General features: G+C 49.5%; 7 protein-coding genes across 7 annotated transcripts; 2 read left to right on the top strand and 5 right to left on the bottom strand.

Moving 5' to 3' along the window:
• Positions 1 to 84: 84 nt before the first annotated feature.
• On the bottom strand, positions 85 to 2,056 carry N7481_007673 (putative MFS multidrug transporter; the record flags this gene model as incomplete). Its single annotated transcript, XM_057266892.1, has 3 exons — positions 85 to 999; positions 1,069 to 1,315; positions 1,365 to 2,056. The coding sequence occupies 3 exons, from the start codon at positions 2,054 to 2,056 to the stop codon at positions 85 to 87; spliced, it is 1,854 nt and encodes a 617-aa protein (XP_057121093.1).
• A 613-nt stretch (positions 2,057 to 2,669) lies between these two features.
• On the bottom strand, positions 2,670 to 4,080 carry N7481_007672 (uncharacterized protein; the record flags this gene model as incomplete). The annotated part of the gene is made up of 5 exons (XM_057266891.1): positions 2,670 to 3,491; positions 3,538 to 3,738; positions 3,805 to 3,833; positions 3,896 to 3,939; positions 3,992 to 4,080. The coding sequence occupies 5 exons, from the start codon at positions 4,078 to 4,080 to the stop codon at positions 2,670 to 2,672; spliced, it is 1,185 nt and encodes a 394-aa protein (XP_057121092.1).
• A 3,474-nt stretch (positions 4,081 to 7,554) lies between these two features.
• N7481_007671 (putative choline transport protein) lies at positions 7,555 to 9,318 on the top strand (the record flags this gene model as incomplete). Its single annotated transcript, XM_057266890.1, has 3 exons — positions 7,555 to 7,727; positions 7,783 to 8,411; positions 8,465 to 9,318. Coding segments are annotated over 3 exons (1,656 nt in total), but the record flags the coding sequence as incomplete, so codon positions are not given.
• A 489-nt stretch (positions 9,319 to 9,807) lies between these two features.
• N7481_007670 (D-hexose-6-phosphate mutarotase) lies at positions 9,808 to 10,908 on the bottom strand (the record flags this gene model as incomplete). The annotated part of the gene is made up of 3 exons (XM_057266889.1): positions 9,808 to 10,194; positions 10,272 to 10,604; positions 10,666 to 10,908. The coding sequence occupies 3 exons, from the start codon at positions 10,906 to 10,908 to the stop codon at positions 9,808 to 9,810; spliced, it is 963 nt and encodes a 320-aa protein (XP_057121090.1).
• A 231-nt stretch (positions 10,909 to 11,139) lies between these two features.
• N7481_007669 (uncharacterized protein) lies at positions 11,140 to 12,264 on the bottom strand (the record flags this gene model as incomplete). Its single annotated transcript, XM_057266888.1, has 1 exon — positions 11,140 to 12,264. One exon carries the CDS (start codon positions 12,262 to 12,264, stop codon positions 11,140 to 11,142), a length of 1,125 nt encoding a protein of 374 aa, XP_057121089.1.
• A 577-nt stretch (positions 12,265 to 12,841) lies between these two features.
• Positions 12,842 to 14,557, bottom strand: N7481_007668 (synembryn; the record flags this gene model as incomplete). The annotated part of the gene is made up of 6 exons (XM_057266887.1): positions 12,842 to 12,941; positions 12,993 to 13,837; positions 13,891 to 14,169; positions 14,228 to 14,304; positions 14,381 to 14,455; positions 14,530 to 14,557. The coding sequence occupies 6 exons, from the start codon at positions 14,555 to 14,557 to the stop codon at positions 12,842 to 12,844; spliced, it is 1,404 nt and encodes a 467-aa protein (XP_057121088.1).
• A 775-nt stretch (positions 14,558 to 15,332) lies between these two features.
• Positions 15,333 to 20,874, top strand: N7481_007667 (uncharacterized protein; the record flags this gene model as incomplete). The annotated part of the gene is made up of 4 exons (XM_057266886.1): positions 15,333 to 18,287; positions 18,339 to 18,599; positions 18,655 to 19,838; positions 20,025 to 20,874. 4 exons carry the CDS (start codon positions 15,333 to 15,335, stop codon positions 20,872 to 20,874), a joined length of 5,250 nt encoding a protein of 1,749 aa, XP_057121087.1.
• Between the last annotated feature and the right edge of the window lie 458 nt (positions 20,875 to 21,332).

Below are 21,332 nucleotides of genomic sequence, written 5' to 3'. Positions count from 1 at the left end.
TATATTATTCTTAGTCTAAAGTTTTACCGAGGGCACGGAATATGTTGCAGTGGATGCATGCCTAATAGAATAGTATGAGGAGACTTAAGAATCCTCCTCTTCATCCACTAACCTTTTAGCTGGTTGGATTCCTTGGCCTTCATGGACTGACCAGAGCACGAACCATCCAATCAGAGATTCAACAGCCAAAGCCCACCACACTGCCCCTACCATGTTATGGGCAAGACCCAGGCCAAGACCCCAACCACCAAGCAGCGGGCCCAGTGTGCGAGCCCCGCTAGAAATACTTTGCGCAATTCCATGGACCGTTCCTAAAATCGAAGGATCCGTAACACAATTGTTGACTAGTATGATGGCTGCTGGCAGGGCGAATGTGCGAGAGATAACTTGCAACGATACGACCAAAGTAAATGAAGGCCACACGATCCATGGGATACGTGGAAGAATGACGAGGAAAGGCATGAGAAGATAAGAAAGCGGAGAAAATGGGAGGAACATGCGGAATGAGGTAAGTGTTCCCAGCTTTGCCTGAACACGGGGGTATACAATGATTTGCAGCGGAAGACCGATGAATCCAATTATGGCTGTTGCAAGACCAACGCGTGCAGAGGGTAAACCAAGGCCTCCGCCAAAGTGGAACCAGCCTTGCCGGGAAGATTCAGACGCACGAGGTGTCGGTAGGAAAGTAAAGGTCATGGCATTGAAGGCGCTGGTATGGAAGGCGAGTAGGAAGTGGGCCAGGAGTGTAATCACAACGTTCCGGGAAAATATTTGTTTGAGTCCAGGCCTCTTGTGTGGGCGAGGGAGTGGAGGTGCGCGGGAGCGAATTGGACTTGATGGCGCTGACCAAGTTCCCACGCTGCCTTCCATGTACAATGAATCGTCGTCATTCGCGCGGGCCAATGGCCGATAATGTTGAGGAGTTCTGGTGAAGGCACGAGTGATTCTCTTTCCAAGCTTTCGGCCCCAGTCACTTCGATAGCGAGCTATCTCGTGAGTCTGAAAAATAATCATCAGTATTCTCTTCGCGTCATATTCGATATAGAAACCTAGGTAGGGATAACTCACCTCGTCAAGGCCGAGAAAGACGGCAATTACTGACATGAAAATGAAAATTGCACTAAGCACGTTTGGAAGTGCATAGGGCCATCTTTGCATCCACCATACTCCGTCCTTTCCTCCGAAACGGGATCCAGGACCGAACAGGGATGGAAAGCTGTTGACTGGATCTGCGAGGGATCCTCCCAGTATTGGGCCAATAATGACACCAATATTGAAGCACATTGGGAGTAATAGGAACGCTCGCGATTGAAACCTAGCTGTATTAGCAGCATGACGATTATCTAGGGTACCGATGAACTTACCTCTTCTCCGCAATAATTTCAGCAATCAACGTCCTCATAACTCCCACATTGCTATTCAACACACCGCCGAGTGTCCTAAAAATTGCGGCAGCCATGAACGACCGAGAGAAGCCGAAACCGACACAGGAGATACTCGTTCCCAACAAGCCGATGAGAAGTACTCTTTTCCGACCCATCCAGGGAGCATCTGCCAGTCGGCCCCAAAAGACGGCAGTTAGGAACTGCGCTGCTGTAAAGCTTCCCTGGAGGACTCCCGCCTGCGCAGAGATGGCTGAATCAGGCAAAGAGGGATCAAATGATTTAAGTTGATAAAACATATAGGCTTGCAGAGAGGTCTGAGTGAGGGGCTCGGACAATCGCGCAAAGGTAAGAATCGCCAGCTGCCCTTTCTTTGGTAGAGAGCTCCATGTCACCGGCTTCTCGGCTTCTGTTTCGACATGGCCATTCTCACTCTCGTTATCGCTGGCGCGAATGTCATCGTCTGCTGAGGGAAACCGGCGGTGACCCGCCATGAGCGGAGCTGCGACCCGGGTTCGTGGCGAACCACCAACATTTATCGCTGTGTCGATACTGTCTATTTCATCATCACTAGAGATGTCAATCTGCGGGGAGTCGATTCCATGACTTGGCAGACGAATGTTGGTCTCGGCCCCATCCCAAGATTGGTGCGTGTGGGGAGAATTTGCCCCCATTCGGTAAAAGGTGGACACGCGACCGTTCTGAGGTCGGACAACCGCGCGTGAAGATATACAAAGAGCACGGGCAGGCAATCTTTCCTTGGCGCATGTATTCTCCGAGTGTGATAGCAGCGTAGGACGGAGGTTGTAACGGTTGAAAAATCAAAAGACGTGATGGGAAATGACTGGAAAAATATCCGCTCTGACACCATCGTTGGCCACTGGCCACCCCCACACTCACTTCGAGTTCAACGCGGTGTCGGTCGTCGGTGAAGCTGCCGAATTAACCGCCTATCTCCGAATCTCCGATCTCGCCAGTGAACTATGCCAGAGCCTCACGTAGAACATGAATATGGTAGGTGTATTGTGGAAATATAGAAGTATCATGAGGCAAAGCACAAGAACAAGGTCCACCGACCTGGCGGAAGATTTCACGGTATCTTGCAGCTCGTATACGCAAACTTAACCCTCCGGGGCATGGCCTAGGCTCGAACAATACCTCCGAGTCTTTGTAGATAGAAAACCGATAATTAAATCCCTAGCGCCAGACATTGAGTGGTTTACATACAAGGAGACTTTGAATGAGCAAAGCTCCTGTCTATTAGGTATATGATCAAAATTTGGCCCCTTAGACGTCCAGTCTCATTCGGCCTGGACTGGGATTTTTCGGATTTGGGTTTTCAAATGTCGCGATTGAATCTTGAGTAGGAGGCCTGGGATTCTCAATGTCTCCACGGCTTCCTTTTCTATCCCATGTATCGAGTGGATAAGAGTCCGTCCGATTAGGTTCGTCCATGAAATCGCTAGAAACTTGAGTAATAGCTTCTTGACTCGATCGGTGCGTGTCTCCGTTCCCTGGCAGAGGAGGGTGATTTCCATTTTTGCGGAAATTTGGTCGGATGAAATTCATTTTGCACGGAAGCGAGAAAGATGGCCGCGATCGTGAGCCTTGAGAGTACCCACTATCTTTGTTCTGGTCAGCGCCTTGTCCGGGTCTGCCTCGGTTTTTGCTGTTGTAGGAAAATGCTTTCAATCCAAGTAGTTTGCGAAGGAGGGGCCACCAGCACATGAGATTGGCGACATAGATAGCGGTGCTGGATTCACGGATGTACCAGATTTGGTATGTTGTTGTGAGAGGAGAGGCGAAATTGAAGTATTTGTTGAGGATCGCAGCAATGATCGTGAATAGACCCAGGCTCATGACTCCTATCAGGAGGAACTTGCGTGTACGCTTGAGTTGAGCCTTGATGAGAAGCGGGATCGGGATCGCAAACAGCACGGCGTCTGAGGAGATGTTGAAGACTGCTTGCGTAATGGAGTATTTCTGGTAGGTGGCGCATTGCATATTATCCACTGGCATCGCCCAGTACTGTTGAAACGGTCGACAGTAGACAGCGTAGTAGGTGACCATGATAACGACAAATCCCAGAATCACATAGCCAGCGAGAATCTTGATGTAAAGGTTGGAGCGCAGATTCGTCGTAATCCTCCAGTACAGTATCAACATGCATGTCTTCACCCCCCCAAGTCGAGATAAGCATGCACTGTTCCAGACCGATAACGATTTTACTTCCATAAACTCTGTCGCTGACTTGCTTCGGATCGGCGAGGACTGTATCGTAGTCTTTCGGGTCCATAAGATTCGTTGCATAACGCGAGGATATTTGAATCAATACCAACATGGCCGTGTATATGCACTAGTAGAAAGAAGTAATATCAGTAAGAGCGCAGAAAGATAACCTCCGGCAAGGGACCGATCTCACAAAAGTCGCGGACATAACATAATCGTCCCCTGAAGAGCAAGATCTGACGTTAGGTATTGGTCATGAGGCTGATGCGAGATTTTGGTCTTACAAAACAACCGCTTAATTCCTCCATTCGCAATCATGCGAGAGATCCTATTTCATAGTTAGTGAAGCACCAGATCTCAATGGCAATCTATAGACAAACATTCGACCACCATAAAGGACAAGACCAATACTCCAAAAGATAAGCGCCTCCACAAGCAGGGCGCGGGGAGTGGGCGAGGTATTGCCCATCCTGCCCGATGGAGCGTTGCTCGCTCTCTGTAGTGATTATGGCCTCAGCTGTTGGGCGAAACCAAAGGAGAGTATGCCATGGGTGCGAAAGCAAAAGAGTGAGAGGGGGTTGGAAAGGTTAAATTATGAGATTGGTTTTAACCATCCGATCATTCATAAGATCTGACAACCAGCAGGTCAGTGTATCCGACAGCTCAGTGGGGTCCCTGTTAAACAAAAGGATTCATCTCATGACCGCAGTCGGTGAAGAGCGATAAGATCAAAGACACTAGAGGAGTCAGCGCGCTGTGGCCAGAGGACAGGGCTGCATCATCATGCATCTTGAGAGTGAAATGTCAGCGCTGGGCTGGAGGATCCAGTGACAAGCAAGGAGGAATGAGGAGCCAATGCAAGGGATCGCGCCTCGAGCCGCCGAACCAGATCTATGGCAGTTGCCTTTGGAATGTAGATCGTAATGGAAAACCAAATCGCCATCACCCAGTGCCTGCCAATCCCTACGTTCGCTTGCGAAGTTGCTTCTGTCATCCAGCCCAAGCCTCATTTAATTTTCTGCCATGAAAAAGTGAGAAATCGACGGTTGCATCGGAAGGGCGCAAATCCATGCGGTTTGAGTGTTTCCCAGGCTGCTTCTGCATGCTGTGGCACAACTATCCTGCAGCATATCCAGAATGGATCGGTTAAGCGAGTGGGGAGGCTCAGTGTAACAGGGCTCCCGGAGCATATTCAGTTTTTCTCCTCCATTAAGGGTTTCCAATCCTGCAGAATGATCGGTTTGAGCCACTTGTATGCACGATGTCGATAGTCCGGGCGATCAGCGATGGTGCCACCTCCAGCAAAAGCAAATGGGATGAGAGGTCAGATTCCAGAGTGGGCGCATAAACTTTGCGATATGGCATTTGATTGGCCTTGCCGAGGCTTGGATCTGCAACGCGACCCTGGTCAAACTCAAGAGCTCCCGGGAGGGAACGATCGCTGGTGATTTTCATAATAAGATTCAGCGGACTTGAGCTTTGGCGCGATATCCGATGCTGATGGAAGGCCTTAGAGATGACATGTCTTCCGATTTATGCCTTTTCCAAAAATAAATAGATAATAAGAAAAAAAAAAATAGGCTTCTTACCTGTCTGCTATTATATCTCAGCAGCTCTCTATCGGCTGGTGATTTTTATCTCGCATCCCCATCTGGTCTGGAATCCGACCATTGATTGTTCTAATTATATGCGTCAGTGGTGAAAGCAAGTAGTAGTTAGTTACCTAGTCATTCAGTGGGGCATCAATCACACCTTCGATCGGGGCATTTCGGGGACAAGGACCTGGGCATACTACACAGCAAAATACAGTTAGTATGCACTACTATTTGGGTTCGAGATAACCAGAATTTGGGCTCATCCGAGTCCTAGAATCGCCAATGGTCGGGTTGCAGCCAGGTCATTTAATTGGTAGCTCACAAATCGGAGTATGAACAGTTCAACATAGTATCTCCTGTCGGAATACCTTCACTCATTTTCGGCACTACTATCAACCATGGGCAGTTTCTACAAGGAAATTGAAATGAGTATATACCATAGCGAAAATAATAGAAATCATCATATAGATTTGCCCGAGCAAGTTGAGCGACCCTCCTAAAAGATAGGGGAACTGTACAACAGCCTAGACTTGATAACTAAAAGGAGCACAGTGTTTCCAAACACCTACCAGACTGGCATCATCAAAATAGCAACAGCTATTATCTCCATAAATCCAATTAATGTATTCCATTACTGTCACTGAAGGGCTTACGCCTGTTCTCGGACACAGGAATAAAATACTCGATGAGTTAGCATCTACATCAGCCTTTCCCGGTCGGCGTTCTTCGTTTTTATAGTATCAAGGTAATTCCAACGTTTCGGATGATGTATATTGAGCAGGTAGAGCATATTTCCAAGGTTTCCATGAGAACAAATCAGATTTGACCAGTGGTACGGATGGAGAGCTCAAGATTCGCAAACCAGTAACTCTCGTGCTTCCTCATGTCTCACGTCAGCACTTCTTCCGTACATTCCAGTGAAAGACATCACGTGGATATTGAGTCTAATGATCAATTCCATTGACGTCGAGATCTAAAGTCTCGGGTCCTTGATCTCCTGACGACCTGAAGAAATCTATGGGCATGGTTTCGGAGACTTGAACGCCCCTCCCCGGGGCGTCCCAGGTCGAGCTTTTTTGAGTATGACCGAGTTTTTCACCAAGGCACTACGTAAACCTGTTGGCGGTAGTAGTGCTAATACTAGTATAGGTATATTTCTCACCAAGGCAGAAGAGCCTACGGAGATTTTGTCTTTCCTACTGGTAGGTATTCACCTGTGCATTCAGCGTTCTTTGTTCAAAATTTCCAATCATCAATAATATATAAGCATTGGGAGAGATGGTTTCACCGGGATATGGGGCACAAATCAGGATTAAAAAGGCGTGACAAAGCTATGATAGACTCTTGGAAAGCACTAAATAGTCGGGGAAGGGGTGGAAGCATATACGCAAGCAAAGGCTGCGATTTGGATTCTGCAACGTCAATGGCGTACATATGAAATCGATCTTGCATTGGATCGAACGTACAAAATAGTGCCATGTGGGTTACGAACTGACGCCATCGAGAAAGCATTGACCATATGAATTAAGACGAATAAGCCCTGGGGAATGTTGCTGTTCCAGGAAGGAGGTGGCACAGGGACACCAGACAACGCGCGAATGTTACGCGAAATTTAACTCAAAACCAAGTCAAAGAGACGCGTCAATCTTCTCACTCTATGTACGTAGAGTTCAAGATTTTCCCAGGAGTGGCCCTGCTCCGAAATTATGATATTGCCTCCGACCATATGAAAACCCTCTTAGACCAATCACATCAAGTCCCCCTTGCAGCGGAATTACGACGAGTCCAATACCCCCAACCATCTTGGGCAGCTCCCTTGAGCCACCGGGCCTTGATTTGCTCTCGGTACATATGTAAATGCAAAACATCAATCTGCTCAGGCCTCGAAATATTTCTTTCTCTGCTTTTTGCTTTTCGCGACACGGCTACCAACAGGGCCGCAGGAGTGAACGCCCCAACCAACCCACCTATTGCCAATAGTGACAACCCTAGTTTCCCACCTGGCTTGTGCCCCAGGAAAAGCCAGCACACAACATAAATCAAATTGTGGACATTACTACCCTAGGGTACCCCTCTCGGAACTTAGGACGGACAGGTCATATCGTCGATCTCGTAGTATTTTCCTCTTTTGCAACCCACACGTGGCTGCCATATGGAAAAGCCCTCGCATCAAGCATTCCTAGGGTGTCGACTTGCATTGTCCCCATAGGCACGGCCACAAATAGGATGGATCATTTTGCCTCCGCGGGGTGTCTCCTTTTTTGATATTATTCGAACGGCTCTTTCGTCTCCGATACTCCTGTTTAATCGGTCTCTTCTACTCTTCCATGCCAGTATCGCGCACCTAGTGGCACACCATGGAGCTGGCGGAGCCACAAAGACCCCGGAGCGGGATGAACTCGCTCAACACCAAGGGCGAGATCGATGAGGTTCGTTTAGAGTCTGCCCTCGGCCACAGGCAAGAATTAAACAGGCATTTCGGACTTTGGAGCCTTACTAGTCTCGGGATCGTGATTGCAAAGTAAGTTGACTGAACTTTGCCCAGCAACCCATGAATTGTATCTGACATTGTCTAGTTCCTGGGCATCATCGGGTGGCACTATTGTCGCAGCTCTCCAAAATGGAGGCCCGATGGCCGTTCTCTACGGCCTCATTCTCGTTAGCATTTTCTACACAGCTATTTCTGCGTCCTTGGCTGAATTAGCTTCATCCATGCCTTCCGCCGGCGGCGTATACTACTGGTCCTCAGTCCTCAGCCGAAACTGCGGCCGCAAAGCAGGATACTTCACTGGCTATCTCAACGCCTGCGCCTGGCTATTATCCGCGTCATCTATGAGCTCTATGCTTGGCAACGAGGGCGTCGCCATGTATTTGCTGAAAAACACCACCGTAAAATGGCACTCATGGCAAGTCTTCGTTGCATTTCAGCTTATGAATTGGACGTCTTGCGCTATCGTTTGCTTCGGGAATCGATTCATTCCGATGATAAATCGGATTGCTTTGTCAGTTTCAATGTGCGGTCTTGTCGTAACAGTTATCGTGCTAGCCGTGATGCCGAAAACCCATGCGAGCAATGCGCAGGTTTGGACTGAATTTCACAACAAAACAGGCGGATGGTCAGATGGAGTATGCTTCATGACGGGATTGCTGAATGGAGCTTTTGCCGTCGGAGTACCGGATTGCATTAGCCATCTCTCCGAAGAAGGTACGCAGTCGCATAGCATCGTACTGAGTTTACGTTCTGACAATTGTCTCTAGTGCCGAAGCCAGAAGTGAAGGTTCCCCAGGGAATCATGCTACAAATGCTTACTGCATTCACGACAGCTTTCGTGTACCTCATTGCCCTCTTCTACTCTATTCAAGACCTTGACGCCGTCTATGCAAGCGACATCCATTTCTTCCCAACAGCCGAAATCTACAGACAAGCAACTGGCTCGAATAACGGGGCCATCGGACTGATCGCTGTTCTATTTATCGCGACTTTCCCCACTCTTATTGGCACCTTCATTACAGGTGGTCGAATGTGGTGGAGTCTAGCACGAGATAACGCTACACCATTCGCAAGCTACTTCGCTCAAATCCATCCGACGCTGAACTGTCCCGTCCGGGCAACTGTCGCAATGAGCGGGCTCGTTACATGCCTAGGATGCATCTACGTGGGCAGCACGACTGCTTTCCAAGCACTGATTTCATCTTTCATCGTCCTCAGCTCGCTATCCTACTTCGGTGCCATTTTCCCACACGTCCTATCAAGTCGCCGGAATATGGTGCCCGGGCCATTCTACATGGGTCAGAAACTTGGCACGGTGGTGAACATCGTTGCCTTGGTGTATATCATGGTCACGGTGGTTTTCTTCTGTTTCCCGCTCGTCATGCCTGCTACGGTGAAGAATATGAATTACACCAGTGTTATTACGGTGGGATTGATGGCGCTGGTGGGCTTGTGGTGGATCTTTAGGGGTCGTCGGGTATACAGAGGACCACAGTATAGCTTCGAGGCCGCGGAGAGATTGAGTGCTTTACAAGCGGGCAAGGAAGGTCGGCGATCCTTCATTGATATTATGGGAGAATCACCAGTACAATGTGTTGACGGATGTTGCCATGTGAGATGAGTTTGAAGATTTTGTAAGATACGATGATATGGATATGTGTATGACTGTGTGTTCTTTTGAGCTTTGATTTCTTCATGTTCGTTTAACTTCATTCATGTTTAATACTATTTTGTACATTAACAATCTCAAAGTGAAGCTGATGAGACCAGTGTTAATTTCTACCGTGGCGAAACCAATTCATCTTTCTTGTGATATCGATGCTCTGGTTCCTGAATGGGCATCAAGTGCTAAGCTCCTTGTGACTGTCGGGTTGTATCTGGAGCAAGGCAGATCGATCGTCCATCGTATCAGAAACTGGGAATCTTATTCCTTCGATCTAGTGGAGGCCTTCTGGCAGCTGCTTCTACAGTGATATCATTCAGGAACTTGGTGCAAAGCTGCTGCGTATGATATTGAGCGAACTCTATCAATTCTTAATTTTAAAAGTGATAAAAAGTTAAAAATAAAGCATCTTGAATCATCAGACATCATGTAAAACCAGATTCATCCTCACAGACGAGACTTGATAGTTTGACCGCCCTCCCAAGCCTCTCCGGCCTCAAGAGTCTGCCAGCCAGATACCGCGCCAGCTTCTACGCAAAGCATATTCTGGTAGGCCTCATCCGGGCCAAAGTCCGCCATACCCTTGGCCTTCTCGATCCAGGGATTCCAGACAACAACGTCAGTAAGGGCCTTGCGGGTGAGTGAGAAGATTGGCTTGTCATCGTCGGCGGATGAAATGATGACGGGTACTGCGGGGTCCAGCTCTTTGTAGACACGGTCGGTTTCTTCGGTAATTGCCAGCGCGGCGGATGTCTCGGTGTGCGAGGTTGCGTTGCGGGTCTTGTCGACGTAGGTCTTCGAGTCGAGGCCCTTGACACGGACGTTCGAGATGTTCTGTTGATATCAGGTCAGATCAGATGATACCACTAAGCAAAGGACGTGTAGAGTACAGCAATTGGCTTGGGGCATACCTCGATGTTAAAGTAGGTGTGCATGAGGACCTGGAACTCGAAATTCTGGGTTCCCTCGTTGCGAACCTGCAGCGATGTCTCTAGTGTATCCTTGGTGAGGGTAACGCTGTATACAAGGCCAAACTCGAGGGGCCAGGCCTTGCGGAACTCCTCGGTCAACATGGTATGCGACAATCCGAAGTCCAGCTTTACGGCTAGATCGGCTTTCTCCTGGCCAGCGGTTTCGGCTGATTCGGAGGAGGACTTTCCGAGAAATTCCCAGTTGGAGTTACGAGCGAAGCCGTGTTGGGGGAGGGGAGAGGTGACGTGGTTCTGGGGAGGAGGGCCGAAGACCTGGATCACGATGGTTGTGTCAGCTTGTAGCTTCCAAGGGAACAAAGACGCGTAGACGTACCGGGAAAACGAGCGGAATACCTCCGCGAATAGGCTTAGAGCCATCCAGATGGGCCTTTTGGCTCACGAAGAGCTGTTCCTGACCATTGGCCTTCCATGAGGTGACTGTGGCGCCGTAGAGATGGATAGTGACGGACTCGCCGGAGGGCAGGCTGGCCGAGATAGTGTTATCCTTGATGGAGATGCTAGGCTGTGGGAGAGACGCACCCACACCGATGGCAGCGGGCTTCTTAGAACGATCCATGATGAGTGAGTGAGTTGATGGGTTGGAGAAGGGAAGATGGCCGGGGCTGAAGTGAACTGAAGTGAACTGGGATCGTCCACGGCGGATGGCGGGGAATCGCAGCTGCCCCACCACATTCCCTCCTCTCCTTTTATACTCTCTTGTACTCTCTTCTCTACACAACACAACACAGGGGATACACAACACACCATTGGGAACCCTCTAAAACAAATCATTCAATTCTCATCTATTCTAACCGTGTTGCAGCATCGAAGAGGTCTGACCCTCCAAACTCACCTCCTCAATCTGCATGATCTCCTCTTCTGTCAACCGCCAGCCCAGTGCCTGCATGTCTTGATCCGCCTGTTCTGGATTTCGAATACCCACTAGAGGCACCACTCCTTTATTAATGGAGTAGTTTAACGCCACAGCTGGAACAGGCACATGGCGTTTCTCCGCAATAGCCTTGAGCACAGTGATGGTTGGCTCCAGCATGTGCATCGGATAGCTACTGAATCGCAGCGTTCGCCGGGGCTGGTTGAAACGCGAATATTTCCCAGACAACCGACTCTCAGCTAGTGATGCGAATCCCTGGAAACATATACTCCGCCTCTTGCATTCACGGATCATCCCGCTTGTCTCGGGAAGACGACGGATGACGGAGTACTCGCATTGCGACACGCCGAGCGGAAACCCGTGTTTGGCCAACTGATCTGACATCTTAATCATTTCTTGCGTGCTGTAGTTGGCCACTCCAACGGCACGAGTGAGGCCGGACTCCATACAATCCGCTAAACCCTTGGCGATTGTCGAAATATTGCCTGGGTGGATGGGCCCATGAACAAGGTAAATATCCACATACCCCAGGCCCAGGCGATCAAGTGAGCCCTGGAGCATCTTCTTCGGACTGCTGGATTGCATAATTGTGTTTTTGATCGTCGATGTGGGATGCCATTTGGTCTGTACGACGAATGAGTCCCGGGGCATACCCTCAAAAAGCGTCCCGCAGATTCTCTCGCTCTCGCCGTCGCCATAAGCTTGTGCGGTGTCCACGAAGGTTAGTCCGATTGCCTTGAGTTTCTGCCAGGCTGCGTGGATCCTTGGTAGATCATGAGTCGCGTTATATCCGAACGTAGCTTTGTCGCCCCAGGACCAGGCCCCGATGCTCAGGTACGGGATGAGGACGTCCTGTCCACCCCGGCCATGCAGAGCCATTCGGGTCTGTGAATTAGGCACGAGGTCTGACGGCAGTACGTGGGCTGGGTCGCTGAGATTGGGATCCACTGGTCGAAGGTGCGGCGAGTGCATACCCTCTGTTGCGGACATGCCTGTTGCAAGACCGGCTTGCATCATATATTGCGTTCCGGGGGTGGCCATGGTTTTAAGACCTTGGTATATCTAAACCTCTGGATTTGACGTAGGGAAGTCGATTGATGCTTCAATAATTTAGACTCTTAAATGTATAAATTAAAGCTCAATGTAATATCTAGTTCTTATACAAATGTTGGGGTTGAAGTGGCGATGTGCGCCACAAGACATCATTGTGATATCCAGAGCCACCACCTACCCACAATCGAACAAGCTTAGTACTAGAACTTTATGCTTTAGATTAACTGGAGACGCCCTTATTTTTGCAGGAGTCTCTTTGATTTGTCGCCGCGATAAATCAAAGTGGCAATTAGATTGCGAAATCGAAGGTATGAATTGGAGCGAGACCTAACTTTGGGGCCTCGATGGGCTGCCGTCGAGGTTGATTCCCAATGCGACCAATGCTATATGAACCGCTATGAAACAGAATTCTGTACATTTTCCGTGGATACGCTGCATGTTAGTTTATGAGGTATATCATAGAAGAATGTATGCTGTGGCCTCCAAGTCTCCGAATGAGATGAAAAACATTTAAAAATATTATAGCTCCCATGCCTAGGACCCCAGAGAGATTGCGAACTAGTGTTTAATCACTGTCTGCATCATCTGAAAGTTCCTCAAATCTTCCTTCCTCAACAGCCGTTCTGACCGGGTTCTCAACGCCCAGAAGACCATTTGCTCTTGCCCTATCGCGAAGTTAGAATAAAGACTGCGCATAATCAATTAAGTTGCCATACCTTTCAAAGAGCACAAATAGCCTTTCTGCCTCTCGTTCCTTCTCTTCCATAGTCATAGGAGGACCCGTATCTGCGGGCTCTGCGTTCCAGCGCTGTCCGGTGATTGGGTTGACGTGCGAGTCCTCCCCGTCCGTGTTTGTCGCATACGCCTCGCCAGCAGTTTGGGGAATCTCCATGCCGCGAGCTGCCAAGAAGCCAGCGGCAAAGCCATAACCGATTCGGCGAGTTAGATTCTCTGCATCTTTTCCAGAAAGGACGAACATTAGCTCGGAGATGCCAGTCTTCAAGTTGGGGTAGGGGCTGGTCGATAAATGGAGAAGTCGTGAAGAGAGTGTGTCGGATTTTCCGATTGGTTGGGTGCGGTCATTGTCTTCTGGTAGGAGCAGCCATTGCATATACTTGCGAGGCCCGTCCGGTGCTACCTCATGGACGACAATAAGAGAGTGCAGAAGTGGGACAGCCTTTTCCTCCAGCTCCTCGGGACTGTACAGTGAGACAGCTTGATCCAAGATGTTGATTAGTTTATCCACGTTGCAGTTCTTGTCGAATGTCGGGAACAGAGGACTGCTATCGAACGTTTTGCCCTTCTTCTCTTCGAGGTCGAGGACAGACAGGCAGTTGATGAGGTAGCTTAGGAGACCATCCAGGGGCTTTGCTGGAATCTCTATCCGACTGATGATCTTCAGAATGTGGGGGATAGAAGGTGAAAAGGAAGCAGCGAGGTCAGGGTAGATCTTGGAAACGTTAAAGATCACTTTGAGAGTATCGATGAGACCCAATTCATCTATCTGCGAGAGAGATGCGCGTCCAGACTTGGGAAATTGTTTCGCGTGCCGGGCGAGTTGCTGAATTTATTAGTACAGAACTCAGAGCTGTGGGACATTGAAAATGAACGCACATAGTTGACGTTATCTCCCAAGGAGTGCTTGTTGATCAAAATCTCAAAATCCAATGTCGTATCATAGGTCATTAAGAAAAGAATGCGGCTAGTGATCATCTCGTCGTCGGAGCTGTCGGTCTTGAGACGTTCGGCTAGCTTTCCTGCGTAGCCAGTGTCCACCAAAACCTGACGCATTGTTGGGTCGAGCAAAAGGGCATTGGCAACGCCACGCAGGGCCGCTCGGCGAACATCGACCGTCTCGCCGTCGACTCCATAGCGCATGAGCGTGTTGATTCCCTGCATCATCCGTCAGATCCCCCCTTTTATGATGTGGTTTGCAAGATCATTATCGTACATTGCTGCAATAAATCGGACCGGCGTCGACTGGGTTCGTACCGTGTTGGCGCACTTCGAGCAAGATCTGGACACGTTCTGGAGTAAAGTGGTAGATATTAACATGAGGTCACATGGGGAGGAGTGTTTTTTGGTGCTTGGTTCTGAGACTCACGCGCCGATGTGAGATGCTTGTCTTGCAGGTCCTTCTGGAGGGTATCGAGCAGTTGGGTCACTTTTTGGAGTTTCTCTATTGGAGATTATTAGCCCAGTCACGGGTATGCGATTAAATCGCACCAAAGATGGCGTTCTATTCCAGCTCACCTGCCCCATGCAGCTGGCCGAATGCCATCATGTTGTCGAGTCGCCTGGTTGGACTACCTAGGGTAGCCGGGTATCTTCAGGGCGAGAATTTGGAGGTCAATACACCAGATGATGGAAATGTATATAAGTGGGTGCTTCTAGTCAGGACATGAAGAGGCGCAAAGTACAAATTCGAGCAGAAGGAGAAGGAGAAGAAGCGCGCGCGGGGGAACATCCGAGGAAGACCCCACCCGAGCTACCAGGCCACAGAGGTATACTCAACTACATTTGTACTGATGTCTTGACTGGGTGGAGAATATATAGAATAATGATTGATTGTTTTCTTTGGTTTTTATTATTTTACATTAACTTAATTTACCCCATGAATTGTACCAGCGACTATGCACAGTCCAACCCAATTCCCACCATAGTTATTTCTTTCTTTTTTTTTCGCAGTAAATTAAACATCACGTACATAAATACTAATTGTATCTACTACTTACTGCTACTTTCCATGACATCCTGCAAGGAATACTGCAGGTGCCAGTGCCAGTGCTAGCGCTTGTGCAGACGTGGATGCCTTAGCGCCTTAACGCCTCACGCGGGCACTTTACGCGATCCCGCGACGGCGCGTCCAACTTTACTTTTCGCCGGTTTTCATCTTAGCTCCAGCTCCATCGACCATCGGCCATCGCCAGCTCCAGTTCCAGCTCCTCCCAGTTCCCCAGTCCTCAATGGAAGCTCCCCCTTGATCTTCACTTGAATCCCTCCCCCAGAAATGGTTTTGAAGCCTTCCAGTCTCTCTTTTACCCTCTTCTAAAACCATGGTGGAGACCCTCGGCCCTCTCCCTGCTCGTCCACCAACACCTCCGAGGCCAGGTTCACGAATTGACCAGAATCAACCAGTTGAAGACACCCCAATCACCGCTCAAACCCCGGGAGATACGCCTCAACCGGCGCACTCTTCCAGGGCTCCTCCCTCCAGTCGCGCCTCCAAACGTGTCACCTTCTCACCATGGCTGCAAACCGAAATACACTCGCCCTGGACTGCTAAATCAGCCGATTTCAAAGATAGTCCCATCCAGGGCAGCCCGTTACCATCCGAAATCAGACCCTTCAAGTCCATCCTCAAAGAGACCGGCTCGCCCATCCCCGTTTGGTCGCCGAACGTCGACAAGTTCACCACCGAATCCCTCGACATGCTCCTCGAATCCGTCACCCAGCAGCTGGCGGGAGAATCCCTCACCTCTCGTCTTGACGCATATATGCAATTCTTTGGCGCTCTGAGGACATATGACGGACTACCGGCGGGAAGAGACGTCGCAGAGAAATTGGGCTTGATCACCGGGTCCATTCAACGCGATGTCACCCGCGACTTGGTCAACAGTGCGCCTTTGGATACCAATCTCGCCAACCAGGCTCTCAAGCTATGCGCCGCATTCGTTTGGCATAATGACATTTCAGCCCAACTATCGGAAGAATTCAAGGTCTTCATCGTCGAACAGGCAATCACTTCCCTCCAGGAGGCCAAGGTACCAAAGTCCGTTCTGACCCACTACATGTCCATCCTCTCTACTCAAAACTTCGGTCTAAAAATCATGACCAACACCCGAGTCACGCGTCTTCTTTCGGCATTACAAGATGTCACAAATCACGTTACCGGCAAAGCGATTGCTCTCCACCGACTCAGCATATACCAGAAATTGTTCGCCCAATCCAAGTCCTCTTTTGTCTCTCAGGCATCGCTTTGGATTGAACAGCTCATCTTTGGGCTTCTCCATCCTATGAAAGATACTCGACTGAAAGCTGTTTCTCTCGGGTTCCAAATTGCGATGACAATGGGGCCGAACATTACGCTATCTAAGAGCATTCGCGAACTGTTCGACCGGTCACTTGAAAAAGACCGCAAGCTTGTGACAGAGGTCCGGGACCGAATGTCGCGAATGATCAGCACGGTTGAAAGCGGTGTTCACATTCCCCAGATCTGGAGCATTATCATTCTGCTTCTAAGGAGCAAGTCACGCAGTCTCGATCAATGGGAACATTTCAAAGAGTGGGTCTTGGTTCTTCAGAAATGCTTTAACTGCAGCGAACCCGCCATAAAGGCCCAGGCAATTCTGGGCTGGAATCGCTTCGTTTTTGCTGTTGGCCCAACTGAGTCGACCAGCCGGTCGCTACTCAAGATGCTGGGAAAACCTGTTATCTCACAATTCGAACGTAAAAAGTCGGACAGGTCAGCAGTGGCACCTACTCAACTCGCTTTATCCAGCTATCATAACCTCTTATATTACGCCTTCCGCCCTTCGCCTTCGCATCAGTATCTCGACCTTGTCTGGGAAGAGTATATTTTGATCCCTGCCACAGGCGTATTTGCCACGTCATCCGCTCTCAGTGACAGTATGTCGCGTGTCATGGCAAACCTCTTGTCGGCTTCACAGGCCAAGGTCTGGGCTGAAACTCGCATCAATGACTCTTCCAAGATCGAAGCCGAGGAACTGCCTTCTGTTGACCCAAGATGGGTGCGATCTAGAGCCGCATCAATTGTCCGGGCCTTTGAGTCAATTCTCAAGTCCTCGGTATGGCATGAAGAGTCCGTCGAACGCTCAAATATTGCTATTGCCTGGAGTAGTTTTTGCAACGCCCTGGCTCTGGCCTCGAACAAGGAAATAACACCGTCAGGGGAATCTATGCATGCTGTCGCCAGTGTTCTCGGGCTCTTGAAGCGCATCTGGTCTGCTGGGCCTCCATCCCTCAATGCCATTGGCGACAACTGCTCGGGGGCCTTTTTGGAACGATTTCGCTTCTTGTCAACCACCGTTATTGGTTCGCTTGGTGGTATTAATTTCACCGAAAAACTTCTTGTCAAAACTATGGAGGAGATATTTGAAGCTGATAACACGCCATTTCAACGAGATACAGCACCGGGAACAACCCCGGACGGCCCTATCCTCCATCTTCTGCGAGAAATCAGCTCTAATTCCCCTGCTGTAACGCCAACATCCTCATATATCGAGCTCGTGCGTAGCGCTATTGAAGCTGCTTGCAAGACCAAAATTTCCCGTGGATCCCGGCTTGAGCTACTGGAGCAATGTGCAAACTTGACTGGACCCGATGTGGATCCATCATCTAGTTCCTCGAGCCTCTCCGATGTCGTATGGAAAACCAGTGCAAAAGCAGCCGCAGATGCTCTGCAGTCCTTCCCAATCGAGTCCTCTCGTGAGCGCGATGGTTCGGTTTCCCGTGACTACGAAAACGTCACCAAAATCTTGGCAAATGTCGTACATATGCCAACCGCTTACCCTGAGTGGGCATACCTGTTAGAGTCATTTGTGCGTGTGGTTCGGACAGAGAAGGGCAATCATTCTCTAGCTACTCTGATTGTGGAGCCTATTGCTGAAAGCCTCGCTTCACTTGCAATCTTCGACACCTACCTTCCAGTGACAGTAATGCTGAGTCACTCTATGTCCATTCCTTTCATGCAGGACAAAAGCCTGGGGATTGACGGTATCTCCCATCAGGTGATCTCACCCTGCCTCCCTCACAAACTCATCGAATTGGTCAAGAATACCTTGCAATCAGCATATGATTCCTTTGACCCCTCGGAAACTCACCGACTCCCACACTTTCTGGAGTCTCTAACCTCATTTCTTGGTTCCGGTAATTCATCGTTTCGTGCTCAGACACTTGAATCGCTGCAGTCGCCTTTGGCCCTATGGATTAAAGATGAACATTGCAAAGTTGATTTGACGCACGGTGCAGATAGCCGGACTTTGACAGCAGTGGGTATAATCCTCCTAGACTCCTTAAACACAAGCTAACATTTTATGAAGTGCCGAGCACTCTCATCCTCTGTGATCAACGTCTTGTATTCCGTACCCGACGAAGTATGGATTCATCGCAAGTTCGAGACCATCATTTGTGCCGGCCTTGAGTCGGCTCACCATTCACGATTCAAACGATTTGTTGAGTTCTGGGAATTCACCGCCAGTTCATTAGAACCCGCTATTTGGGGGACTCCTATAGCCAAGTCTCTGGAAAGGGCCATGGCCAAATGGGATGTCAATGCTGCACAACAGATGGAAACCTTGCAGGTAACGTAACTCGGCTGCTTCGAGAACATCACAATCCTAATATCTCCCAATATAGAACTCCCATGCTTGGCCCTCCCACAAGCAAGACACGACCAACAACCAGCCCAAGAATAAGCGACGCGTATCCCAAAACACCCAGTCCCGATCTGCAAACATCACTTCGTCCCCTGTCGTTGGATTTGAACATCAATCATCTCTCGAGACAACAGAATCAAATGAGCCTCAACTCCCGGCAAATACGCAACCAGAGGCCTCTAAAGAAAAGCCCCTGGAGGATGTGCCAACAATCCAACCCCAGGCTAATAGACGTGAAATGTTTAGGATGATTGAATCCATCCGGTCTTCTTCTCCTGCAAACACACCCGGAAAATCGGGATATGACACACCTGTCCATCTGCGACGGTTTCAGGCTTCGAATACTACTGCTGGAATTCCCCTTACTCCCACTCTAGCTCCAACAGAAAATGAAGAAGGCTTCATTGGATCATCCCCTACCCCTGCCACCAGAGATCCAACCCCCGCGGCGAACAAGGAAGCACCGATCTTAACGGTTCCTGATGTGGCAATGATGGATGCGTCCGATCTTCCATCATCGCCCCCAGAAGTTACTTCCCGAAGTCCGAGTCCACAGAAGCGAAATCGGCAGTCTAGGAGTCAACGCCGCCGATCTGCTAAAATCAGAAAGGCAATGCTACTGAACTCTTCCGGGGAACAAAGCGGACCAAACAGCCCTGTCAAACCTGACAATGATATCACGATGGAATCGGCACCTCTCTCACTCGACCAAAAGGATGATTCGAAGGAAAATGACGATGCTTCACAGGTGGACGAAAGGCCGCCTAGCCGGCGAACTCGGGCTGCACTCGGTCAAAGCATAGACAACAGCCAAAATCCCGTTCCACCGGTGATTGTTGAAACCCCTGGAAAGTCGAGAGAGGCCCCTGCTACGCAAACCCCGCGATCCAAGTCTGCGTCCAAGAAGAAGAGAAAGAAGAGCGCGTCTAGATCTCCTAGGAAAAATAGCCAGACCGAGCAGACTGCTGGTGAAGCCTCTACTACCTTGGTACCAGCTGAGAACAACTTGGATTCTTCTAGTGAGGAAATGGAAACTCAGATTGCGTCCCAGTTAGAACAAGACCTAGAGTCTGCTGTGGATCTGGGTGGACAAATTAACCTTGTTGGTGATATCCAAACCAGCGAGGAGCAATCAGCCACACAGGCGTCTCAGGAAGAGGAAACGTGAAGAGGAAGATTCTTCTGGGGCTCAGCCGAAAAATGCGAAAGAGCGACGTCGATCAACTAGGCTCACCGCAACGAAGAATGAGACACAATTGGATCTTGAACAGCCGCCGCCGACTCCCTCTTTGGATTACATTCCCGATCCTGCTCTTCCAGATGTGTCTCAGGATACCACTGTTAAGCAAGAGACGGTCACCCCCCCCGGTCCACTCGCAGCTCCCAGCGGAAGGAAGAACTCATTGTGGAAGAATTCCTTCCCGCAACACAAGTTTTCGAAACGCAAGAGCCCATCCAGGAGCCTATTCAGGAGCCTCTTCAAAAGCCTGTTCAGGAGCCTCTTCAAAAGACTGTTCAGGAACCTCTTCAAGAGCCTGTTCAAGAGCCTGTTGAGGAGAATGTGCCAGCACCAGGACCAACACCAGCATCGTCGAAGCGATCTCGCAAGTCTCTACGCTTGGATGACCAACCTCCAACACCTGGTCCCGAAGAAGCACCACCGACTAGGTCTAGGCCACTTCGCTCTCGCAAGTCACGGTCGACCCGAAATGACTCCGCGTCTCAAGACCAGCATTTTCAGCCAGAATCTCAAGCTGGCGATTCACAGCCTTCCGGGACTCAATCGGACTCCCAGGCCGTGGTTCCCGAGAGTATTATTCCCGAAGAAAACACCGCAGTCCCAGATGTTCCTCTCGTTTCCACCGAGGAGGCCACTGATTCCCAAATGACGGACGCAGACGCCTTAACCCAGCCTACAACCACCAGCAACGATATCCAAACCATGGACATCGACGTGATTCCCGAAGAAGCACCAGCAATTTCGAGTCAACCAATCACGAGCGTTTTCACAGCTGAAGTCCAGACCAAACCATCCCCCATCCCAGACCCGGGTAATGCCGAGACGGCCCTCACTTCAACCTTGCAGAAGGTTCTAGATGAGATGAAGACTGCCACTCTGGGCCCCGAAGCCCTCCGCCAGGTAGATGACCTTCTCTTTAATATCCGTGTCGCCGCCCACGATGCATCACGGCGAATTTAGTTACTTAGCATAGCGATGGCGTTTTTATGGATTTGTTTCTTTTGTGTGTTTTCCCACCCTAACCTCATCGTTGTGCCTATTTCCCACATGCATCTTACATACCTACTACTAAAAATCAGCGATCATTAGCATCCCTCATGCTTTGGAAATGGGATTCGTTATTTTTTCTTTCTTGGCTACACTTTGTATTTTATGATATTTCAGATTCGCACTCGGGGTTCGAGGATCCTGGTACTTGTCAGAGAAATGAAACTTCTTTGATCACTGTCTACTACTACTACTACTACTACTACTACTACTACTAGCGGAACACTTTCTGCAATTATACGGTGATTTAAATGTGGTATTCCCTACTAGTAGTAGTGGGCATGTAGAGCACTATTTGAAAGTACTACATAGCGTATATTAGTACTACCATGATCTCTATCTTGGAGAAACTATACTACCCTTCTGCAACT

This window comes from Penicillium waksmanii (genome assembly GCF_028829765.1).
Source record: "Penicillium waksmanii strain IBT 27052 chromosome Unknown utg000007l:1.0-4314555.0:1.0-4317578.0, whole genome shotgun sequence".
In the NCBI taxonomy this organism is placed as follows: domain Eukaryota; kingdom Fungi; phylum Ascomycota; class Eurotiomycetes; order Eurotiales; family Aspergillaceae; genus Penicillium; species Penicillium waksmanii.
Note: the sequence above shows the minus strand (reverse complement) of the source record. Positions and strands in the feature narration are given on the sequence as shown.